The sequence below is a fragment of the Carassius carassius genome, chromosome 38 (genome assembly GCF_963082965.1).
Source record: "Carassius carassius chromosome 38, fCarCar2.1, whole genome shotgun sequence".
Lineage (NCBI taxonomy): Eukaryota > Metazoa > Chordata > Actinopteri > Cypriniformes > Cyprinidae > Carassius > Carassius carassius.
Window position 1 is genome coordinate 15,776,208 of NC_081792.1, and position 22,871 is coordinate 15,799,078.

At 39.3% G+C, this 22,871-nt stretch overlaps 2 protein-coding genes across 2 annotated transcripts in view; one reads left to right on the plus strand and one right to left on the minus strand.

Moving 5' to 3' along the window:
• Nucleotides 1-22,871, minus strand: part of LOC132119424 (DNA-binding protein inhibitor ID-1-like) — a 300,095-nt gene that overhangs the window by 76,503 nt on the left and 200,721 nt on the right. The window lies entirely within an intron of this gene.
• Nucleotides 2,885-4,267, plus strand: LOC132119028 (uncharacterized). Its single transcript, XM_059528770.1, has 4 exons — nucleotides 2,885-3,002; nucleotides 3,108-3,255; nucleotides 3,332-3,450; nucleotides 3,527-4,267. Exons 1-4 carry the CDS (start codon nucleotides 2,913-2,915, stop codon nucleotides 4,154-4,156), a joined length of 987 nt encoding a protein of 328 aa, XP_059384753.1. The 5' UTR covers nucleotides 2,885-2,912; the 3' UTR covers nucleotides 4,157-4,267.

A 22,871-nucleotide genomic window follows, 5' to 3' on the forward strand; every position in this document is an offset into this window, starting at 1 on the left:
ACCTTCTCCGAGAGATAATGCCTGTCGGTGACACCTGTAGTTGTCCGTGCGATGTCCGTCACGCTCTCGGGATTGAACAAAATGCATCGGTAAATTAGCAGAATAAAGCGTCAGCTACTTCGCATCCTATTAGCCTTTTTCTCCGCTCATACCACATCCTTGAATATCGTTGTTTATACGACTTCCCGCCCTTTGTAGATACTTGTTTGATGTTTACATTTGGTCTTGGTGGTCCTAATTCTTTAACTGCCAATTTATCCTTATTGCTATGATGAATGAATGGTATTTCTTTTAATGACACGATATAGAATTAATCTGCGCTGAGGTAACGTTCGCCGTGATGTTGATCAAGTTCAGCTGACAACAATCTCTCAATTTTTTTTCACATTTGATAAAGATATTAAAGTAGTTTTCCATTTTTTTTCTTGTTGTTAAAATTCAAAATAGTTTTTAAATATTATTGGATGTCACTGTTCCCACCAGTCGTTGCACAAGTTAAGGTTACGCACAATGACGAAAGTACGTTAGTACGTCCCGGTCCCTCCCGGAACTCATCGAGATTGCATTGCAGTGCCTGTAGTTCGAAAAAAATGATCTTTGTATGTAAGTCTATGAGAGCACTCGGGGCGATTCTCAGTTTGACAGAAATCCCCAAAAAAGGGGGCAGTACAACACAAAATGTGACTAGACGCTGAATGGGCTATTTAGAGGCAGCACAAAACAGTCTACAGTAGTAAAAGGTAGTTTAACTGTGGTTGAATGTGAAAGAAAATCACTCCCTTTCGCGCTTTGGTGGTGCGTCGGCCTAATGGAGGAACCGCCACTGCAAATAATACAAAATAAAGTGACATGACATACAGCCAAGTATGGTGACCCATACTCAGAATTCATGCTCTGCATTTAATCCATCCAAAGTGCACACACACACTGTGAACACACACCAGCAGTGGTCATCATTTATGCTGTGGCGCCCAGGGAGCAGTTGGGGGTTTGGTGCCTTGCTCAAGTGCTCCATAATCCTAGGGTTAGGAGTGAAACTCTCTAACCACTAGGCCATGACTTCCCGAATTAACTACTAGTGTGCAGTCGCGATCTCTCCGTGCTTTTAAAGTATAAATGATTTCTCTTTTTTCACTTGACCTTGACCGACATCCTTCCCAAGATACGTGATAGTGGCCTGCCCAAATTCACATTTAGCCTGATTTGATTGGAAAATTTGAATGACATAAAGAAGTGTTAGTGTCCATAGAAATTCTGTGGAAAATTTATGTTCTTAAAAATAAAATGCATAGAAAACACAAATATTATAGCTGACAGATGTCAGAAAGCAAAAAACAAAAAAAAAGACATTAAGTTAATATGTTCCTTTGTGTTACAAAGCGTAAGTATGTCAGAGAATTCTAAAGTACTGAGATTAAGTTGCTAACCCTGAGTAATCTAATGAAATACTTTACTGATTACTTTTTAAAGCTTGTATTTTGTAATCTGTAGTTAAATACATTTTAAAAGTAACCTTCCCAGCCCTGTTTGTAAATTATAGTCCTAAAAGGACAAACTGCTCTACAGAGCGCGTTTCCTCACTTTGTTGTTCTTGCGAATAAAACACTGACACAATGATGAACAAGTACATTAACGTTTGAAATAACATTAATTTATTGAATAATTACTTAATTGAATTAAGTAAAAATAATTCCTTGATTTACCATTGTAGAGAAATCTCATTGCTCTCTGCTGTCTTTACCGATGACATTACCTGTGTTGGCCACCATAGGTTCTCTAAATCATATGGTGGATCAGCACCTAGACGCCCTTGACAGCCCTGAATGTCAGTGGAGACCAGGACAACTAGATGTGCCCCAGAGACAGATCCACTCCAAAGACCCCTTCACCTAGACAGCCATCGGGACAAGACCACAGGATCAAGACCAGTCTTCTGCACAATCTGACCTGTGTGTCAGCCTACAGTTAAATTGCTGGATTCATCTATCCAGAGAAGGACGATGGAGTTTTGGTTCCTTCGACACATGATTTTGTTTAATACTGTAAAGCTGCTTTGACACAATCTGTAGTGTAAAAAAACACTATGTAAATACAGTGTCTGGACATTACTTGACTCAGTTCAGTTGGACTGTAACTTTTTTTTCTAATTTTAAAGATGTAATTGTGAACAGTAGTAATATTTGTAAATGTTTGTTTGCAACTTTATTAGTCTTTTTTAAAAGTTCATTAAACAAATGTTTAAAATAATTATTTCAGTTATATTTCAAATGTAATGTATGACAACTGGACTCTTTAAAGGGATAGTTCACCCAATAATGAAAAGTTGCTGTTATTTTATTGACCCTCAGGCCATTCCAGATGTCAGTGACTATTTTTCTTCAGTAAAACAGTAAAGAAGATTTTTATCTGAAACAGTAATCCTTGACAATTCATACACTGAACATTTGTGGCAGCTGGTTTTTGATTGTTTAGCTTCATAAGGCTTCAATAGTCACATTTTCACTGTCGAGCCAGTACGAGCTTTAAACAAGACTTATGACAGATAGAATATGTTACCAAATAAATATACCATTGTGATTGAGAATAAGAAGCTGGTGTCTGATTTCTTCAAGTAGTCGCATTTATTTACTATGGTAATGTTAATGCCTAGTCTTTTGCATCGCTTATAAATATTTCTGCCTTGTATGGTGATTATAATCCACATTGGATCAAGTTATTTCAAACACTCGCTGCTGTCTGAAATTGAGTTTTGAGCTCAACTTATTTTTAAAAGTTTTTAAAGCTGGTGTTATAGCTGCCCAGACAGCAAGCAGTGTCAGCCCAGATCCAGATTCACTTTTTCTTTATCTTTTTTTAATAAACCATACATTTCTCAACCATCAGGAGAGGAGTCCCCAGTGCCTTTGTCTGAGATGCCAGCTAGCTGTGGCTTCTCACTGAAGCGGGCACGCAGGGATGTCTCTCTTGTTGCTCCATACAGGGGCTGTCATGTCAGACAACAGGTTTGTGTGTGTGTGTGTGCTGAAGGTGAGAAGTGCTCTGTCTCGGTTCCATGTGATGCCTTTTGTGAGTTTGTTTTGGAAGGCTCTTTCTCCATCTCCTAACAGGGTGCAAGATATATTTTGCCACTCATTATAATGGGAGCTCCAGTGCAAGTGTCTTGCACTGTGAGCCGTCCCCTCCCTACTGTGTCCTGCTTTTCCTTTGGCATGATCGTCAAATCTTGTGTCAGGGCAGATGATGTTAAAGTTAAAGGCAAGTCCTCTAATTCTTTGCAGTCAGTCTAATTGTTGATCCGACCTATAGCTTGACTCTGGTTCTCTGCTTTTAGTTGATGGATCATGGCAGCCTCTGCTTCTGAAGTACACTCAATGCTCACTTACATTGGAGACCTCTGCTGGTTTGCTGTTTATCACTGCACCATTCACCGGAAGCTGTTGGGAAATGACTGTAAAAAGAACTGAGTGACTTGTCATTCGACGTGTGGCTCTATTATAATACTCTACGGTTTACTTGTCTTCCTCAGGATAATGAAAGGCGACTCCCTTTGATGTACGGTGACCAGGAAGTGATTCATTCCTGTCCTCTGGCACAGCCAACCATAACCCCAACTGTAGCCCCAACCACACCGCTACGTGACCCAACTGTCTTGCAACAGATGTTTGACCGTTTCCCTTCTGGAGGACCCTGGCGGTATCCTCCATACCCTGGTGTACCTGCTACTCTGCCTCCCACTGTGCCACCTACAGCTGCTCCTTTTCGATATCCTTTCCAGCAACCCATGTACCCTCCCAAGTATCCCATGCCAATATTTGATCCCTTTTACCCTAAAGGTGACCCAGCTGCTCCCCCAGCAGCACAACCACCACAATATCCCTGGTACCCAAAGCTGACTCCTTACATGACTGGCTTCCACAGCCCAGTAGAAGTGACCACTCCTGCTACGACCACAACTGCCCCATACCAGCCTGAACACCAGTATCCAGGTTATCCAATGTACCCACCGTTCTACGGTCAACTACCCATCAAGTCTGGGTCTCCAACTGTGAAAAACCCTGTCATGCCTCCATATCCTAAGGCTTCAGGCTTTGGTCCCCGTGCCCGTAGGTTACGGTCTTCTCCTGCATCATCCTCCGTCTACGGGTCTCATAGGTAACCACTTGACTGAGCAGATGAGTGGACCCTGAAGTGGCATTCCTCTTGACACCAGAATGAACTGACCTCAATAGCTTGCTTGGTGTAAGCCTAATAAAGCTTTGAATTAAAACCATTTTTGTGGATTTTTTTTTTTGATTACACAGGAATGTTTCTTTGACAGTCCAACTTGCCTTTATTTATATAGCGCTTTAAACAAAATGCATTGCATCAAAGCAACCAAACAACATTCATTAGGAAAACCATGTCGAAGTGACAGTTAAAGGCAGTTCTTTGACATCAGTGATCTGTTCTGTTTAAATGGTGTCTGTGCATTAATTTGCAATCAAGTCAATTATCTCGCTGTAAATGAAGTGATCCCAACTAAGCAAGCCAGAGGCGACAGCGGCAAGGAGCCAAAACTCCATCGGTGACCAAATGGAGAGAGAAACCAGGCTCAGTTGGGGGGCCAGTTCTCCTCCACCGGCAGTTCAATTCCAGGCTGCAGCAAAGTCGGATTGTGCAGAAGAATCCTCCGTATCCTGTGGTCTTGTCCTGGTGGTCATCTGAGACGAGGTCTTTACAGGGGATCTGTATCTGGGGCTCTAGCTGTCCTGGTCTCCACTGTCTTTCAGGGCTGTAGAGGTCCTTTCTTGGTGCCGATCCACCATCTGGTCTGGATACATACTGAATCTGGTGGCTACGGTGACCTCGGAATAAGAGAGAAACGGACTAATATTAGCATAGATGCCATTCTTCTAATGATGTAGCAAGTGCATTGGGTGTTATGGGATGTGTTTCCGGTTTACCTAATTAATGCAGCCAAAAAATCCTTTAATGGATTTGGATATTAAAAGCATATTAGTGTGATATGTGTAAGCCAAGTTAAAGAGATGGGTCTTTAATCTAGATTTAAACCGCAAGAGTGTGTCTGCCTCCCGAACAATGTGTTAGGTAGGTTATTCCAGAGTTTAGAAGCCAAATAGGAAAAGGATCTGCCTCCCGCAGTTGATTTTGATATTCTAGGTATTATCAAATTGCCTGAGTTTTGAGAATGCAGCGGACGTGGAGGATTTAAATGTAATAAGAGCTCATTCAAATAATGAGGTGCTAAACCTTTCAGGACTTTATAAGTAATAAGCAAGATTTTAAAATCTATTCGATGTTTGATAGGGAGCCAGTGCAGTGTTGACAGGACCGGGCTTATATGGTCATACTTCCTGGTTCTAGTAAGAACTCTTTTCGGACTAGCTGTAGTTTGTTTACTAAGCGTGCAGAACAATCACCCAATAAAGCATTACAATAATCTAACCTTGAGGTCATAAATGCATGGATTAACATTTCTGCATTTGACATTGAGAGCATAGGCTGTAATTTAGATATATTTTTGAGATGGAAAAATGCTGTTTTACAAATGCTAGAAACGTGGCTTTCTAAGGAAAGATTGCTATCAAATAGCACACCTAGGTTCCTAACTGATGGCGAAGAATTGACAGAGCAGCCATCAAGTCTTAGTTTTCTAGGTTATTACATGCAGAGTTTTTAGATCCTGTAATTAACACCACCTGAATTTAGCAGTAAGAAATTACTCATCATCCAGTTTTTTATATCGACTATGCATTCCATTAGTTTTTCAAAATGGTGTGTTTCAAAGGGCCCCGAAGAAATATAGAGCTGAGTATCATCAGCATAACAGTGAACGCTAGCACCATGTTTCCTGATGATATCTCCCAAGGGTAACATGTAAAGTGTGAAGAGTAGCGGCCCTAGTACTGAGCCTTGAGGTACTCCATACTGCACTTGTGATCGATGTGATACCTCTTCATTCACTGAATTGTTACAATTTTATCTTTAATTTTATCGATTTTAGAAGTAAAGTAGTTAATAAAGTCATTACTGCTGTGATGTTGGGAAATGTCAACACTTGTTGAGGCTTTATTTTTCGTTAATTTAGCCACTGTATTAAATAAATACCTGGGGTTATATTTGTTTTCTTCTAAAAGAGAAGAAAAGTAACCTGACCTAGCAGTTTTTAATGCTTTTCTGTAGGATAGGTTACTTTCCCGCCAAGCAATACGAAATAACTCTAGTTTTGTTTTCCTCCAGCTGCGATCCATTTTTCCGGCTGATCTCTTTAGGGTGCGAGTATGCTCATTATACCATGGTGTCAGACTGTTTTCCTTAACCTTCCTTAAGCGTAAAGGAGCAACTGTATTTAAAATTCTAGAAAAGAGAGTCTATAGTTTTTGTAACATCATCAAGTTGTTCTGAGGTTTTGGATATGCTATGGAATTCAGATACATCGGGAAGGTAACTTACAAAGCAGTCTTTTGTGGTAGAAGTGATGGTTCGACCATACTTGTAACAAGACGTAGAATTTACAATTTTGGCTATATGAAGTTTGCACAAAACTAAATAATGATCTGAGATATCATCACATGGCTGCATAATTTCAACACCATCAACATCAATTCCATGTGACAGTATTAAATCTAGAGTATGATTTCGACGAAGTCTCCCATTCAGTTTTGCTGCTGAGAAATCCTTAATTATATCTATTTTGTTTGTGAATATGGCTCCAGTTAACGCCTTAACAGAACTGACGTGTGCCCCTGAGCAATGTAAAGAAGTGTTTTGTAGTAGTGTATTACTTGGCTCATCTGATGACAGACTGATGCAGAGAAATCAAAGGAAAACTTGGTAGTTTATCAGAACATTGTTGGTCATTAAATCACTTAAAATCCTCAACTATGCTCAAAGGATCTGCTCCCATTTTGTTGAGGTTTGACAAAGAAACACTTGTGTAGTGACTAAGTAGCCCCACTAGTGTAATGGCTTTGGGCTTAACTAAATATTGATAGTGTTGGCCCTAGTATTTTATGGGGCACCAGCCTGGAATTTCACCTGGACTGTAAAGCACAATCATGGAAGATTGTTGAATAAATAAGAATTACATTAACTGAAGGAAGTTGTAGTCTGACCAATCTGAAGGATTTTAGAGATCTTGTTAACTTGTAGACCCTCTTACTGAATTATCAACACAAGGAAGTGTAATAAAGGGGGTTTTATTAATACACAAAGTTTCACAATTTGAGTTGAATTGCTGAATAAATGAACTCTTCCACGGCATTCCAATTTATTAAGATGCACCTGCATATACTACTGTACATGAAATTTGTCCAATTTATTAATGTATGCAATCAGTATACTGTATTATGTTAAGCCTGGAACACACCAAGCTGACGGTCAGCCGCCGGGCAGTTTTTGTGCGTCGGCCGACTAAGTTTCCTCAGTGTGTTCCGCACCGTCGGCTGAAATTGGTCCTCGTCGGCTTTTCTTCTGCCGATTTGACATGTTGAATCGGAGTCGGGCCGTCGGTGAAAGAGGGAACTCTGATTGGCTGTTCAGCTTAGTGAACGAGTCAGTGGACGAGAATAATAGCAAAACAGCGAGCAAAGTCAAAACGGTACAGATAGAGGCTGTTCTAATGATATGTCATCTTACCTGATTGTTCCTTGGCGAATATTTCAATATTAACACGAGAGGAGTCGAATAAAGAAAGTGTTTAGCAGGATTTATATTCAAAACAGTAAGCACGCGCTGCTTCGTTTACGGTTTGTATAACTTCAGCCGGCAGCGTCAGTTTCCCTTTTTGAATGAAGAATATGGACGAATATATCTGCAGAAATAGACAGTTGTCTCATTTACACGCAGGTGCTGAACGCGCATTCTACCTAACAGTCGGCAGTAGTTCTCTCGTGTGTTCAAGTGCAGCTTTTTACCCCGACGCGAGGCAACAACACAGTTGGCTTTCATCAGCGCTAGTTCGTCGGCATCGGCTTGGTGTGTTCCAGGCTTTACACCTATCTGATATTTTATTATCATCTACTTCATCTACTGTAAGATCATTTCATAAAGCTTATTTTTGTATTTTATTTAATTAATTTTATTTATGTTGTATACTAAGAGATTGAGCTGCCAAATAGTTCCTGAATCCCAATAAAAGGTTTTTGTTACAGTGTTCTGAATTGATCTCACTATTGATGTTCACTGGGCAGGGGAAGTTGTCTTTGTATTTGTACTGTAGGTTTTGTCATCTGAAGAAAAAGTTTGATATTGATAGAAGTAAGGGTTGTTGCCATACTGTGCGCTAAGTTACACTGTTCTTAACAGTTGTGGTCTACTGTAAGGGCTAAAATCTAAGAGCTAAGATAAGTTGTTCTAAGGAGAAACAAGGAAGTTCTACAAAAATTTGATTTGGGTAGTTTGAAATGGCAACAACGACGAAAAGCTTAGTGGCACCCATCTTCTGCAACAACTTCAGAACCTTCTCTTCAGTGATCCTCCGTTTGCAGGTTCCAGACTTCTAAGATCTTCTCCAACAAATTTAAAATCATCGGATAAGCGATCATCTTCCCTGTGTGTTACAGGTGTCCGGATCTTCTGTACAGACTTCACCACCTTCACCTTCAATGCTCTTCTGTTTGTGTGTTTTCAGACCAAGGACCTTCTCGTTGCTCAGGAGTTCACCGTTCACCAGTGCTTCATATTCTAGACTGTGCAATGTATCCAATACCTTTCTTCCCACTGCAGCATGGCCAAGGGACTTGCACATTACCAATTCACTGTATCTATTTGTATTTGTATTTGTATCTATTTCTATTGTAACTTATTTACAGTGGTGGGAGGTAACGAATTACAACTACTCAAGTTACTGTAATTTAAGTAGTTTTTCGGGTACTTGTCCTTTTTTGAGTATAATTTTAAAGCTGTACTTTTACTTGTACTTAAGTACAAATTAAGCAAAATAATCTACTTTGTTACTTTTAAATCATAGTTCGCACACAATTTGAGTTTTTTTTTAACAGCACTTTATAGCCAATAAAAAGATCTGATCGTGAAGGGACCAATAAAAGTGCTGATATCTGAACCGGGAACAGCAATGCTGCATTGGAGTTGATCAGACAGCGAGGGAGCTCAGCGTGATGGATTCAAAGCTTGGAGAAACAAACTACATGGTAGTGTTATCATAAATAGCTATATTTTTATACCGATACTGAAATATCTTACACAGTTCCATTAGCAGAGCAGAAAACTGGGTTCGAGCTCTCAAGTAAGCCTAACTTATACAAATGAACAGTGGCGGCTCCTGCCAATTTTCTCGGGGGTTATTAAAAATAAACTGACATCGCAAATCAATCTCTTGCTCTCCTTATATTTCTATATGAGTGTTAACATAATTCAGCAGCAAAAGAAGACTGAAGCCAGGATGTGGATTTTCCAAAAAACTGATTTCAGTTTAATAAGAAATAATTAAAGGTCACATAAATCACTGCTTACACAACTCACTTATATTACACTACTCATTTGTATTACACTGCTTACTTATATCACATTACTCACTTACATTCCACTTCAAACTTAAATTACTCACTTATATTATATTGCTCCCTTACATTACACTGCTCCCTACTATACATATGCCTCTTTGCTCTTTCGTGCATTTTCACCTTCTCCGAGAGATAATGCCTGTCGGTGACACCTGTAGTTGTCCGTGCGATGTCCGTCACGCTCTCGGGATTGAACAAAATGCATCGGTAAATTAGCAGAATAAAGCGCCAGCTATTTCGCATCCTATTAGCCTTTTTCTCCGCTCATACCACATCCTTGAATATCGTTGTTTATACGACTTCCCGCCCTTTGTAGATACTTGTTTGATGTTTACATTTGGTCTTGGTGGTCCTAATTCTTTAACTGCCAATTTATCCTTATTGCTATGATGAATGAATGGTATTTCTTTTAATGACACGATATAGAATTAATCTGCGCTGAGGTAACGTTCGCCGTGATGACGATCAAGTTCAGCTGACAACTGAATTTGCATAGCTGTCCCCATCTCTCAATTTTTTTTCACATTTGATAAAGATATTAAAGTAGTTTTCCATTTTTTTTCTTGTTGTTAAAATTCAAAAATAGTTTTTAAATATTATTGGATGTCACTGTTCCCACCAGTCGTTGCACAAGTTAAGGTTACGCACAATGACGAAAGTACGTTAGTACGTCCCGGTCCCTCCCGGAACTCATCGAGATTGCATTGCAGTGCCTGTAGTTCGAAAAAAATTATCTTTGTATGTAAGTCTATGAGAGCACTCGGGGCGATTCTCAGTTTGACAGAAATCACCAAAAAAGGGGGCGGTACAACACAAAATGTGACTAGACGCTGAATGGGCTATTTAGAGGCAGCACAAACAGTCTACAGTAGTAAAAGGTAGTTTAACTGTGGTTGAATGTGAAAGAAAATCACTCCCTTTCGCGCTTTGGTGGTGCGTCGACCAATCGCCCTAATGGAGGAACCGCCACTGCAAATAATACAAAATAAAGTGACATGACATACAGCCAAGTATGGTGACCCATACTCAGAATTCATGCTCTGCATTTAATCCATCCAAAGTGCACACACACACTGTGAACACACACCAGCAGTGGTCATCATTTATGCTGTGGCGCCCAGGGAGCAGTTGGGGGTTTGGTGCCTTGCTCAAGTGCTCCATAATCCTAGGGTTAGGAGTCAAACTCTCTAACCACTAGGCCATGACTTCCCGAATTAACTACTAGTGTGCAGTCGCGATCTCTCCGTGCTTTTAAAGTATAAATGATTTCTCTTTTTTCACTTGACCTTGACCGACTTCCTTCCCAAGATACGTGATAGTGGCCTGCCCAAATTCACATTTAGCCTGATTTGATTGGAAAATTTGAATGACATAAAGAAGTGTTGTTGTCCATAGAAATTCTGTGGAAAATTTATGTTCTTAAAAATAAAATGCATAGAAAACACAAATATTATAGCTGACAGATGTCAGAAAGCAAAAAACTAAAAAAAAGACATTAAGTTAATATGTTCCTTTGTGTTACAAAGCGTAAGTATTTCAGAGAATTCTAAAGTACTGAGATTAAGTTACTAACCCTGAGTAATCTAATGAAATACTTTACTGATTACTTTTTAAAGCTTGTATTTTGTAATCTGTAGTTAAATACATTTTAAAAGTAACCTTCCCAGCCCTGTTTGTAAATTATAGTCCTAAAAGGACAAACTGCTCTACAGAGCGCGTTTCCTCACTTTGTTGTTCTTGCGAATAAAACACTGACACAATGATGAACAAGTACATTAACGTTCGAAATAACATTAATTTATTGAATAATTACTTAATTGAATTAAGTAAAAATAATTCCTTGATTTACCATTGTAGAGAAATCTCATTGCTCTCTGCTGTCTTTACCGATGACATTACCTGTGTTGGCCACTGGTTCTCTAAATCATATGGTGGATCAGCACCTAGACGCCCTTGACAGCCCTGAATGTCAGTGGAGACCAGGACAACTAGATGTGCCCCAGAGACAGATCCACTCCAAAGACCCCTTCACCTAGACAGCCATCGGGACAAGACCACAGGATCCAGACCAGTCTTCTGCACAATCTGACCTGTGTGTCAGCCTACAGTTAAATTGCTGGATTCATCTATCCAGAGAAGGACGATGGAGTTTTGGTTCCTTCGACACATGATTTTCTGTTTAATACTGTAAAGCTGCTTTGACACAATCTGTAGTGTAAAAAAACACTATGTAAATACAGTGTCTGGACATTACTTGACTCAGTTCAGTTGGACTGTAACTTTTTTTTCTAATTTTAAAGATGTAATTGTGAACAGTAGTAATATTTGTAAATGTTTGTTTGCAACTTTATTAGTCTTTTTTAAAAGTTCATTAAACAAATGTTTAAAATAATTATTTCAGTTATATTTCAAATGTAATGTATGACAACTGGACTCTTTAAAGGGATAGTTCACCCAATAATGAAAAGTTGCTGTTATTTTATTGACCCTCAGGCCATTCCAGATGTCAGTGACTATTTTTCTTCAGTAAAACAGTAAAGAAGATTTTTATCTGAAACAGTAATCCTTGACAATTCATACACTGAACATTTGTGGCAGCTGGTTTTTGATTATTTAGCTTCATAAGGCTTCAATAGTCACATTTTCACTGTCGAGCCAGTACGAGCTTTAAACAAGACTTATGACAGATAGAATATGTTACCAAATAAATATACCATTGTGATTGTGAATAAGAAGCTGGTGTCTGATTTCTTCAAGTAGTCGCATTTGTTTACTATGGTAATGTTAATGCCTAGTCTTTTGCATCGCTTATAAATATTTCTGCCTTGTATGGTGATTATAATCGACATTGGATCAAGTTATTTCAAACACTCGCTGCTGTCTGAAATTGAGTTTTGAGCTCAACTTATTTTTAAAAGTTTTTAAAGCTGGTGTTATAGCTGCCCAGACAGCAAGCAGTGTCGGCCCAGATCCAGATTCACGCGGGCCAGATGTGGGTCGGATCTGGGCCAACACTATTTTGCTGTCTGGGTGTTAGCTTTATGAAATTATCCGCGTCGCAAACGATCTACAGATGCAGAGAAACTCTGCCTTTGTTCATAACCTCTCCTCTAGCCCCAGCTGGCACGCTTTGGCCCAAGGTTTTCGTTGAGTGAATAAACCTGGGCCGTTGGCCCCTAGGAAGCACCTACGAGGAACAAGCACCGGAAGTGAAAGTGGAAATGCGACTGTCTGTGGTACGCACTAGCAAACCCGCTTTTGGCTGGCAGTGGAAACTCAGCTAATGTGTCCTCAGGAGCCTTTGGTAATTTAGCTTTGCCTGTATATGTTTATTTGACTCTCAAAAGCTGGCAGCCAGAGACATGCAATTTATGAATTGGAATGTTCTCACCTAAAAATTTCCTTTACAGTTCAATTGAAGAGAAAAGTTAACTCGTCTTTGATGGCTTGGGGGTGAGTCAATTAACAGCAAATTTCCATTTTTGCGTGAACTATCCCTTTAAGCCTGCATGTTTAGTCTGTATGACAAATATTATAAATGTTATTAAATAAAGGCTATTATGTGTTGTAATGTGTGTGTTTTAGTGATTGATAGACACCAGATAATAATTTTCTTAAACGCAATATAAAATATAATAATCAGATCCACAGCAATTTCTTATGATGCCCAAATAATAAATCTTAGTTGAGGTAACATATGAAAAACATATATGGTTAAATTTTAATTGACACAATTTGCTGTAGTTTTCTAAATGTTTGACCATGTTTGATCATTTTAGTTGAATGGACTATGAAACTATTTCAGTAAAGACAGAAATTAACTGAATATAAAATTTCTATGGAACTTGTTATGAAATAATAATTAGATGAATCAGCTTTAAATTTTTTACAGTGTATGAACATTTCTTGTTCTTTTTCTTCTAGTGTGATTTGCGGCAGCTTAAGCCGAGTTCAGACTGCACGATTTTCAAAGTAGTCAGGTCACTGTTCTTTTCACACTGCATGACTATCTTGGCCAGCATTCAGTCGCTGCTGTGTTCACACTGCCTGATGGGTTGGTGACAGAAGGTTTCACACTGCATGACTTTACAATAAGAAGAATCGCCGACAACTCTGTCTGGCATGCAAACTACGTTTCACAACCAAACACACGCGAGATGTGACAAGAAAACAACGTGATAACACGCATGCAAGACTGGAATTCTCACGTGAGACTGGGATTATTATTAAAAATGGTAGCCCGCAAGAAGCTTGCAATACTTAATTTGCCTGTGCGCTGATTTGCAGCGAAAACAAGAAAAAGAAAAGAAGAATATGAAGGAGGAAATGTTTGGGGAGATGCAAGGATATTGTGGTTTATAACTCCTCCCCGAACTCCCCGCTTCTCTGTATCTTGCTCTCTCATTGGCTGTCGGTCATTGCCGATGTAGTTTTCGGTCAGAACACTTTTCACACAGCGTGATTTTGAATCGCGGACAAGTCCAGATATTTAGCATGCCAAATGCAACTCGTCGGTGATTCTCTCAGATCGCGTCTTTGCTCATTCACACTGCGTGATTGTCACTCGCGTGAACGAGCACCGATTTGCCTGTGATTTCAGGCATTTGTCTGCGATTTCTGAAAACCTGTCAGCGAGCCAAAAACTAGGCTAAAATCGTGCAGTCTGAACTCGGCTTTAGACACTTCAATGGTGTGTTGCTGCCCTCCTCAGTTAATCTAGAGAATTCCATCTCATAGATTAAATTCTCAAATAATTGTGTATGAACATTGGGACCCAGTGCCTGTTTTAACCCTCAGCATAATGAGCCACAGGTGAAAACAACAAGCTGATTGATGAACAGATTTGATTGGTTGCTCATTGATTCAAACGTGAGTACAAATAGCACAGCTTTCTCAGCAGACTTATTAAGCTGTAGAGTTAAGGGTTTTCCAATAACTGTGAATTTCCTGGGGATTGCTTGAAAACTTACCATGCCTTGGGCAAAGGGGATTTTACTTTTCACAATGGCTGTGGTATCACTGTGTTCTTCTTTAAGGGCTGATCTTGAGTCCCTTTTTGAAGCTGGTGCTGCATATGGAGCAGTCCCTGAAAACCCGGTCCACTTTGGCAAACTTGTAATTGGCGGTCAAGGTTCAGTATCTTATAATGGTGTAAAAATATCCCCACTGAGGTTAGCAGAGTATGAAGGGCACCAGTCAAACGATGAAGGTGACTTTGAGATCTTAAACTTAAAATGAGACTTTTTTTTTTCCCTGGTACCCAAAGCTGACTCCTTACATGACTGGCTTCCACAGCCCAGTAGAAGTGACCACTCCTGCTACGACCACAACTGCCCCATACCAGCCTGAACACCAGTATCCAGGTTATCCAATGTACCCACCGTTCTACGGTCAACTACCCATCAAGTCTGGGTCTCCAACTGTGAAAAACCCTGTCATGCCTCCATATCCTAAGGCTTCAGGCTTTGGTCCCCGTGCCCGTAGGTTACGGTCTTCTCCTGCATCATCCTCCGTCTACGGGTCTCATAGGTAACCACTTGACTGAGCAGATGAGTGGACCCTGAAGTGGCATTCCTCTTGACACCAGAATGAACTGACCTCAATAGCTTGCTTGGTGTAAGCCTAATAAAGCTTTGAATTAAAACCATTTTTGTGGATTTTTTTTTTTTGATTACACAGGAATGTTTCTTTGACAGTCCAACTTGCCTTTATTTATATAGCGCTTTAAACAAAATGCATTGCATCAAAGCAACCAAACAACATTCATTAGGAAAACCATGTCGAAGTGACAGTTAAAGGCAGTTCTTTGACATCAGTGATCTGTTCTGTTTAAATGGTGTCTGTGCATTAATTTGCAATCAAGTCAATTATCTCGCTGTAAATGAAGTGATCCCAACTAAGCAAGCCAGAGGCGACAGCGGCAAGGAGCCAAAACTCCATCGGTGACCAAATGGAGAGAGAAACCAGGCTCAGTTGGGGGGCCAGTTCTCCTCCACCGGCAGTTCAATTCCAGGCTGCAGCAAAGTCGGATTGTGCAGAAGAATCCTCCGTATCCTGTGGTCTTGTCCTGGTGGTCATCTGAGACGAGGTCTTTACAGGGGATCTGTATCTGGGGCTCTAGCTGTCCTGGTCTCCACTGTCTTTCAGGGCTGTAGAGGTCCTTTCTTGGTGCCGATCCACCATCTGGTCTGGATACATACTGAATCTGGTGGCTACGGTGACCTCGGAATAAGAGAGAAACGGACTAATATTAGCATAGATGCCATTCTTCTAATGATGTAGCAAGTGCATTGGGTGTTATGGGATGTGTTTCCGGTTTACCTAATTAATGCAGCCAAAAAATCCTTTAATGGATTTGGATATTAAAAGCATATTAGTGTGATATGTGTAAGCCAAGTTAAAGAGATGGGTCTTTAATCTAGATTTAAACCGCAAGAGTGTGTCTGCCTCCCGAACAATGTGTTAGGTAGGTTATTCCAGAGTTTAGAAGCCAAATAGGAAAAGGATCTGCCTCCCGCAGTTGATTTTGATATTCTAGGTATTATCAAATTGCCTGAGTTTTGAGAATGCAGCGGACGTGGAGGATTTAAATGTAATAAGAGCTCATTCAAATAATGAGGTGCTAAACCTTTCAGGACTTTATAAGTAATAAGCAAGATTTTAAAATCTATTCGATGTTTGATAGGGAGCCAGTGCAGTGTTGACAGGACCGGGCTTATATGGTCATACTTCCTGGTTCTAGTAAGAACTCTTTTCGGACTAGCTGTAGTTTGTTTACTAAGCGTGCAGAACAATCACCCAATAAAGCATTACAATAATCTAACCTTGAGGTCATAAATGCATGGATTAACATTTCTGCATTTGACATTGAGAGCATAGGCTGTAATTTAGATATATTTTTGAGATGGAAAAATGCTGTTTTACAAATGCTAGAAACGTGGCTTTCTAAGGAAAGATTGCTATCAAATAGCACACCTAGGTTCCTAACTGATGGCGAAGAATTGACAGAGCAGCCATCAAGTCTTAGTTTTCTAGGTTATTACATGCAGAGTTTTTAGATCCTGTAATTAACACCACCTGAATTTAGCAGTAAGAAATTACTCATCATCCAGTTTTTTATATCGACTATGCATTCCATTAGTTTTTCAAAATGGTGTGTTTCAAAGGGCCCCGAAGAAATATAGAGCTGAGTATCATCAGCATAACAGTGAACGCTAGCACCATGTTTCCTGATGATATCTCCCAAGGGTAACATGTAAAGTGTGAAGAGTAGCGGCCCTAGTACTGAGCCTTGAGGTACTCCATACTGCACTTGTGATCGATGTGATACCTCTTCATTCACTGAATTGTTACAATTTTATCTTTAATTTTATCGATTTTAGAAGTAAAGTAGTTAATAAAGTCATTACTGCTGTGATGTTGGGAAATGTCAACACTTGTTGAGGCTTTATTTTTCGTTAATTTAGCCACTGTATTAAATAAATACCTGGGGTTATATTTGTTTTCTTCTAAAAGAGAAGAAAAGTAACCTGACCTAGCAGTTTTTAATGCTTTTCTGTAGGATAGGTTACTTTCCCGCCAAGCAATACGAAATAACTCTAGTTTTGTTTTCCTCCAGCTGCGATCCATTTTTCCGGCTGATCTCTTTAGGGTGCGAGTATGCTCATTATACCATGGTGTCAGACTGTTTTCCTTAACCTTCCTTAAGCGTAAAGGAGCAACTGTATTTAAAATTCTAGAAAAGAGAGTCTATAGTTTTTGTAACATCATCAAGTTGTTCTGAGGTTTTGGATATGCTATGGAATTCAGATACATCGGGAAGGTAACTTACAAAGCAGTCTTTTGTGGTAGAAGTGATGGTTCGACCATACTTGTAACAAGACGTAGAATTTACAATTTTGGCTATATGAAGTTTGCACAAAACTAAATAATGATCTGAGATATCATCACATGGCTGCATAATTTCAACACCATCAACATCAATTCCATGTGACAGTATTAAATCTAGAGTATGATTTCGACGAAGTCTCCCATTCAGTTTTGCTGCTGAGAAATCCTTAATTATATCTATTTTGTTTGTGAATATGGCTCCAGTTAACGCCTTAACAGAACTGACGTGTGCCCCTGAGCAATGTAAAGAAGTGTTTTGTAGTAGTGTATTACTTGGCTCATCTGATGACAGACTGATGCAGAGAAATCAAAGGAAAACTTGGTAGTTTATCAGAACATTGTTGGTCATTAAATCACTTAAAATCCTCAACTATGCTCAAAGGATCTGCTCCCATTTTGTTGAGGTTTGACAAAGAAACACTTGTGTAGTGACTAAGTAGCCCCACTAGTGTAATGGCTTTGGGCTTAACTAAATATTGATAGTGTTGGCCCTAGTATTTTATGGGGCACCAGCCTGGAATTTCACCTGGACTGTAAAGCACAATCATGGAAGATTGTTGAATAAATAAGAATTACATTAACTGAAGGAAGTTGTAGTCTGACCAATCTGAAGGATTTTAGAGATCTTGTTAACTTGTAGACCCTCTTACTGAATTATCAACACAAGGAAGTGTAATAAAGGGGGTTTTATTAATACACAAAGTTTCACAATTTGAGTTGAATTGCTGAATAAATGAACTCTTCCACGGCATTCCAATTTATTAAGATGCACCTGCATATACTACTGTACATGAAATTTGTCCAATTTATTAATGTATGCAATCAGTATACTGTATTATGTTAAGCCTGGAACACACCAAGCTGACGGTCAGCCGCCGGGCAGTTTTTGTGCGTCGGCCGACTAAGTTTCCTCAGTGTGTTCCGCACCGTCGGCTGAAATTGGTCCTCGTCGGCTTTTCTTCTGCCGATTTGACATGTTGAATCGGAGTCGGGCCGTCGGTGAAAGAGGGAACTCTGATTGGCTGTTCAGCTTAGTGAACGAGTCAGTGGACGAGAATAATAGCAAAACAGCGAGCAAAGTCAAAACGGTACAGATAGAGGCTGTTCTAATGATATGTCATCTTACCTGATTGTTCCTTGGCGAATATTTCAATATTAACACGAGAGGAGTCGAATAAAGAAAGTGTTTAGCAGGATTTATATTCAAAACAGTAAGCACGCGCTGCTTCGTTTACGGTTTGTATAACTTCAGCCGGCAGCGTCAGTTTCCCTTTTTGAATGAAGAATATGGACGAATATATCTGCAGAAATAGACAGTTGTCTCATTTACACGCAGGTGCTGAACGCGCATTCTACCTAACAGTCGGCAGTAGTTCTCTCGTGTGTTCAAGTGCAGCTTTTTACCCCGACGCGAGGCAACAACACAGTTGGCTTTCATCAGCGCTAGTTCGTCGGCATCGGCTTGGTGTGTTCCAGGCTTTACACCTATCTGATATTTTATTATCATCTACTTCATCTACTGTAAGATCATTTCATAAAGCTTATTTTTGTATTTTATTTAATTAATTTTATTTATGTTGTATACTAAGAGATTGAGCTGCCAAATAGTTCCTGAATCCCAATAAAAGGTTTTTGTTACAGTGTTCTGAATTGATCTCACTATTGATGTTCACTGGGCAGGGGAAGTTGTCTTTGTATTTGTACTGTAGGTTTTGTCATCTGAAGAAAAAGTTTGATATTGATAGAAGTAAGGGTTGTTGCCATACTGTGCGCTAAGTTACACTGTTCTTAACAGTTGTGGTCTACTGTAAGGGCTAAAATCTAAGAGCTAAGATAAGTTGTTCTAAGGAGAAACAAGGAAGTTCTACAAAAATTTGATTTGGGTAGTTTGAAATGGCAACAACGACGAAAAGCTTAGTGGCACCCATCTTCTGCAACAACTTCAGAACCTTCTCTTCAGTGATCCTCCGTTTGCAGGTTCCAGACTTCTAAGATCTTCTCCAACAAATTTAAAATCATCTGATAAGCGATCATCTTCCCTGTGTGTTACAGGTGTCCGGATCTTCTGTACAGACTTCACCACCTTCACCTTCAATGCTCTTCTGTTTGTGTGTTTTCAGACCAAGGACCTTCTCGTTGCTCAGGAGTTCACCGTTCACCAGTGCTTCATATTCTAGACTGTGCAATGTATCCAATACCTTTCTTCCCACTGCAGCATGGCCAAGGGACTTGCACATTACCAATTCACTGTATCTATTTGTATTTGTATTTGTATCTATTTCTATTGTAACTTATTTACAGTGGTGGGAGGTAACGAATTACAACTACTCAAGTTACTGTAATTTAAGTAGTTTTTCGGGTACTTGTCCTTTTTTGAGTATAATTTTAAAGCTGTACTTTTACTTGTACTTAAGTACAAATTAAGCAAAATAATCTACTTTGTTACTTTTAAATCATAGTTCGCACACAATTTGAGTTTTTTTTTAACAGCACTTTATAGCCAATAAAAAGATCTGATCGTGAAGGGACCAATAAAAGTGCTGATATCTGAACCGGGAACAGCAATGCTGCATTGGAGTTGATCAGACAGCGAGGGAGCTCAGCGTGATGGATTCAAAGCTTGGAGAAACAAACTACATGGTAGTGTTATCATAAATAGCTATATTTTTATACCGATACTGAAATATCTTACACAGTTCCATTAGCAGAGCAGAAAACTGGGTTCGAGCTCTCAAGTAAGCCTAACTTATACAAATGAACAGTGGCGGCTCCTGCCAATTTTCTCGGGGGTTATTAAAAATAAACTGACATCGCAAATCAATCTCTTGCTCTCCTTATATTTCTATATGAGTGTTAACATAATTCAGCAGCAAAAGAAGACTGAAGCCAGGATGTGGATTTTCCAAAAAACTGATTTCAGTTTAATAAGAAATAATTAAAGGTCACATAAATCACTGCTTACACAACTCACTTATATTACACTACTCATTTGTATTACACTGCTTACTTATATCACATTACTCACTTACATTCCACTTCAAACTTAAATTACTCACTTATATTATATTGCTCCCTTACATTACACTGCTCCCTACTATACATATGCCTCTTTGCTCTTTCGTGCATTTTCACCTTCTCCGAGAGATAATGCCTGTCGGTGACACCTGTAGTTGTCCGTGCGATGTCCGTCACGCTCTCGGGATTGAACAAAATGCATCGGTAAATTAGCAGAATAAAGCGCCAGCTATTTCGCATCCTATTAGCCTTTTTCTCCGCTCATACCACATCCTTGAATATCGTTGTTTATACGACTTCCCGCCCTTTGTAGATACTTGTTTGATGTTTACATTTGGTCTTGGTGGTCCTAATTCTTTAACTGCCAATTTATCCTTATTGCTATGATGAATGAATGGTATTTCTTTTAATGACACGATATAGAATTAATCTGCGCTGAGGTAACGTTCGCCGTGATGACGATCAAGTTCAGCTGACAACTGAATTTGCATAGCTGTCCCCATCTCTCAATTTTTTTTCACATTTGATAAAGATATTAAAGTAGTTTTCCATTTTTTTTCTTGTTGTTAAAATTCAAAAATAGTTTTTAAATATTATTGGATGTCACTGTTCCCACCAGTCGTTGCACAAGTTAAGGTTACGCACAATGACGAAAGTACGTTAGTACGTCCCGGTCCCTCCCGGAACTCATCGAGATTGCATTGCAGTGCCTGTAGTTCGAAAAAAATTATCTTTGTATGTAAGTCTATGAGAGCACTCGGGGCGATTCTCAGTTTGACAGAAATCACCAAAAAAGGGGGCGGTACAACACAAAATGTGACTAGACGCTGAATGGGCTATTTAGAGGCAGCACAAACAGTCTACAGTAGTAAAAGGTAGTTTAACTGTGGTTGAATGTGAAAGAAAATCACTCCCTTTCGCGCTTTGGTGGTGCGTCGACCAATCGCCCTAATGGAGGAACCGCCACTGCAAATAATACAAAATAAAGTGACATGACATACAGCCAAGTATGGTGACCCATACTCAGAATTCATGCTCTGCATTTAATCCATCCAAAGTGCACACACACACTGTGAACACACACCAGCAGTGGTCATCATTTATGCTGTGGCGCCCAGGGAGCAGTTGGGGGTTTGGTGCCTTGCTCAAGTGCTCCATAATCCTAGGGTTAGGAGTCAAACTCTCTAACCACTAGGCCATGACTTCCCGAATTAACTACTAGTGTGCAGTCGCGATCTCTCCGTGCTTTTAAAGTATAAATGATTTCTCTTTTTTCACTTGACCTTGACCGACTTCCTTCCCAAGATACGTGATAGTGGCCTGCCCAAATTCACATTTAGCCTGATTTGATTGGAAAATTTGAATGACATAAAGAAGTGTTGTTGTCCATAGAAATTCTGTGGAAAATTTATGTTCTTAAAAATAAAATGCATAGAAAACACAAATATTATAGCTGACAGATGTCAGAAAGCAAAAAACTAAAAAAAAGACATTAAGTTAATATGTTCCTTTGTGTTACAAAGCGTAAGTATTTCAGAGAATTCTAAAGTACTGAGATTAAGTTACTAACCCTGAGTAATCTAATGAAATACTTTACTGATTACTTTTTAAAGCTTGTATTTTGTAATCTGTAGTTAAATACATTTTAAAAGTAACCTTCCCAGCCCTGTTTGTAAATTATAGTCCTAAAAGGACAAACTGCTCTACAGAGCGCGTTTCCTCACTTTGTTGTTCTTGCGAATAAAACACTGACACAATGATGAACAAGTACATTAACGTTCGAAATAACATTAATTTATTGAATAATTACTTAATTGAATTAAGTAAAAATAATTCCTTGATTTACCATTGTAGAGAAATCTCATTGCTCTCTGCTGTCTTTACCGATGACATTACCTGTGTTGGCCACCATAGGTTCTCTAAATCATATGGTGGATCAGCACCTAGACGCCCTTGACAGCCCTGAATGTCAGTGGAGACCAGGACAACTAGATGTGCCCCAGAGACAGATCCACTCCAAAGACCCCTTCACCTAGACAGCCATCGGGACAAGACCACAGGATCCAGACCAGTCTTCTGCACAATCTGACCTGTGTGTCAGCCTACAGTTAAATTGCTGGATTCATCTATCCAGAGAAGGACGATGGAGTTTTGGTTCCTTCGACACATGATTTTCTGTTTAATACTGTAAAGCTGCTTTGACACAATCTGTAGTGTAAAAAAACACTATGTAAATACAGTGTCTGGACATTACTTGACTCAGTTCAGTTGGACTGTAACTTTTTTTTCTAATTTTAAAGATGTAATTGTGAACAGTAGTAATATTTGTAAATGTTTGTTTGCAACTTTATTAGTCTTTTTTAAAAGTTCATTAAACAAATGTTTAAAATAATTATTTCAGTTATATTTCAAATGTAATGTATGACAACTGGACTCTTTAAA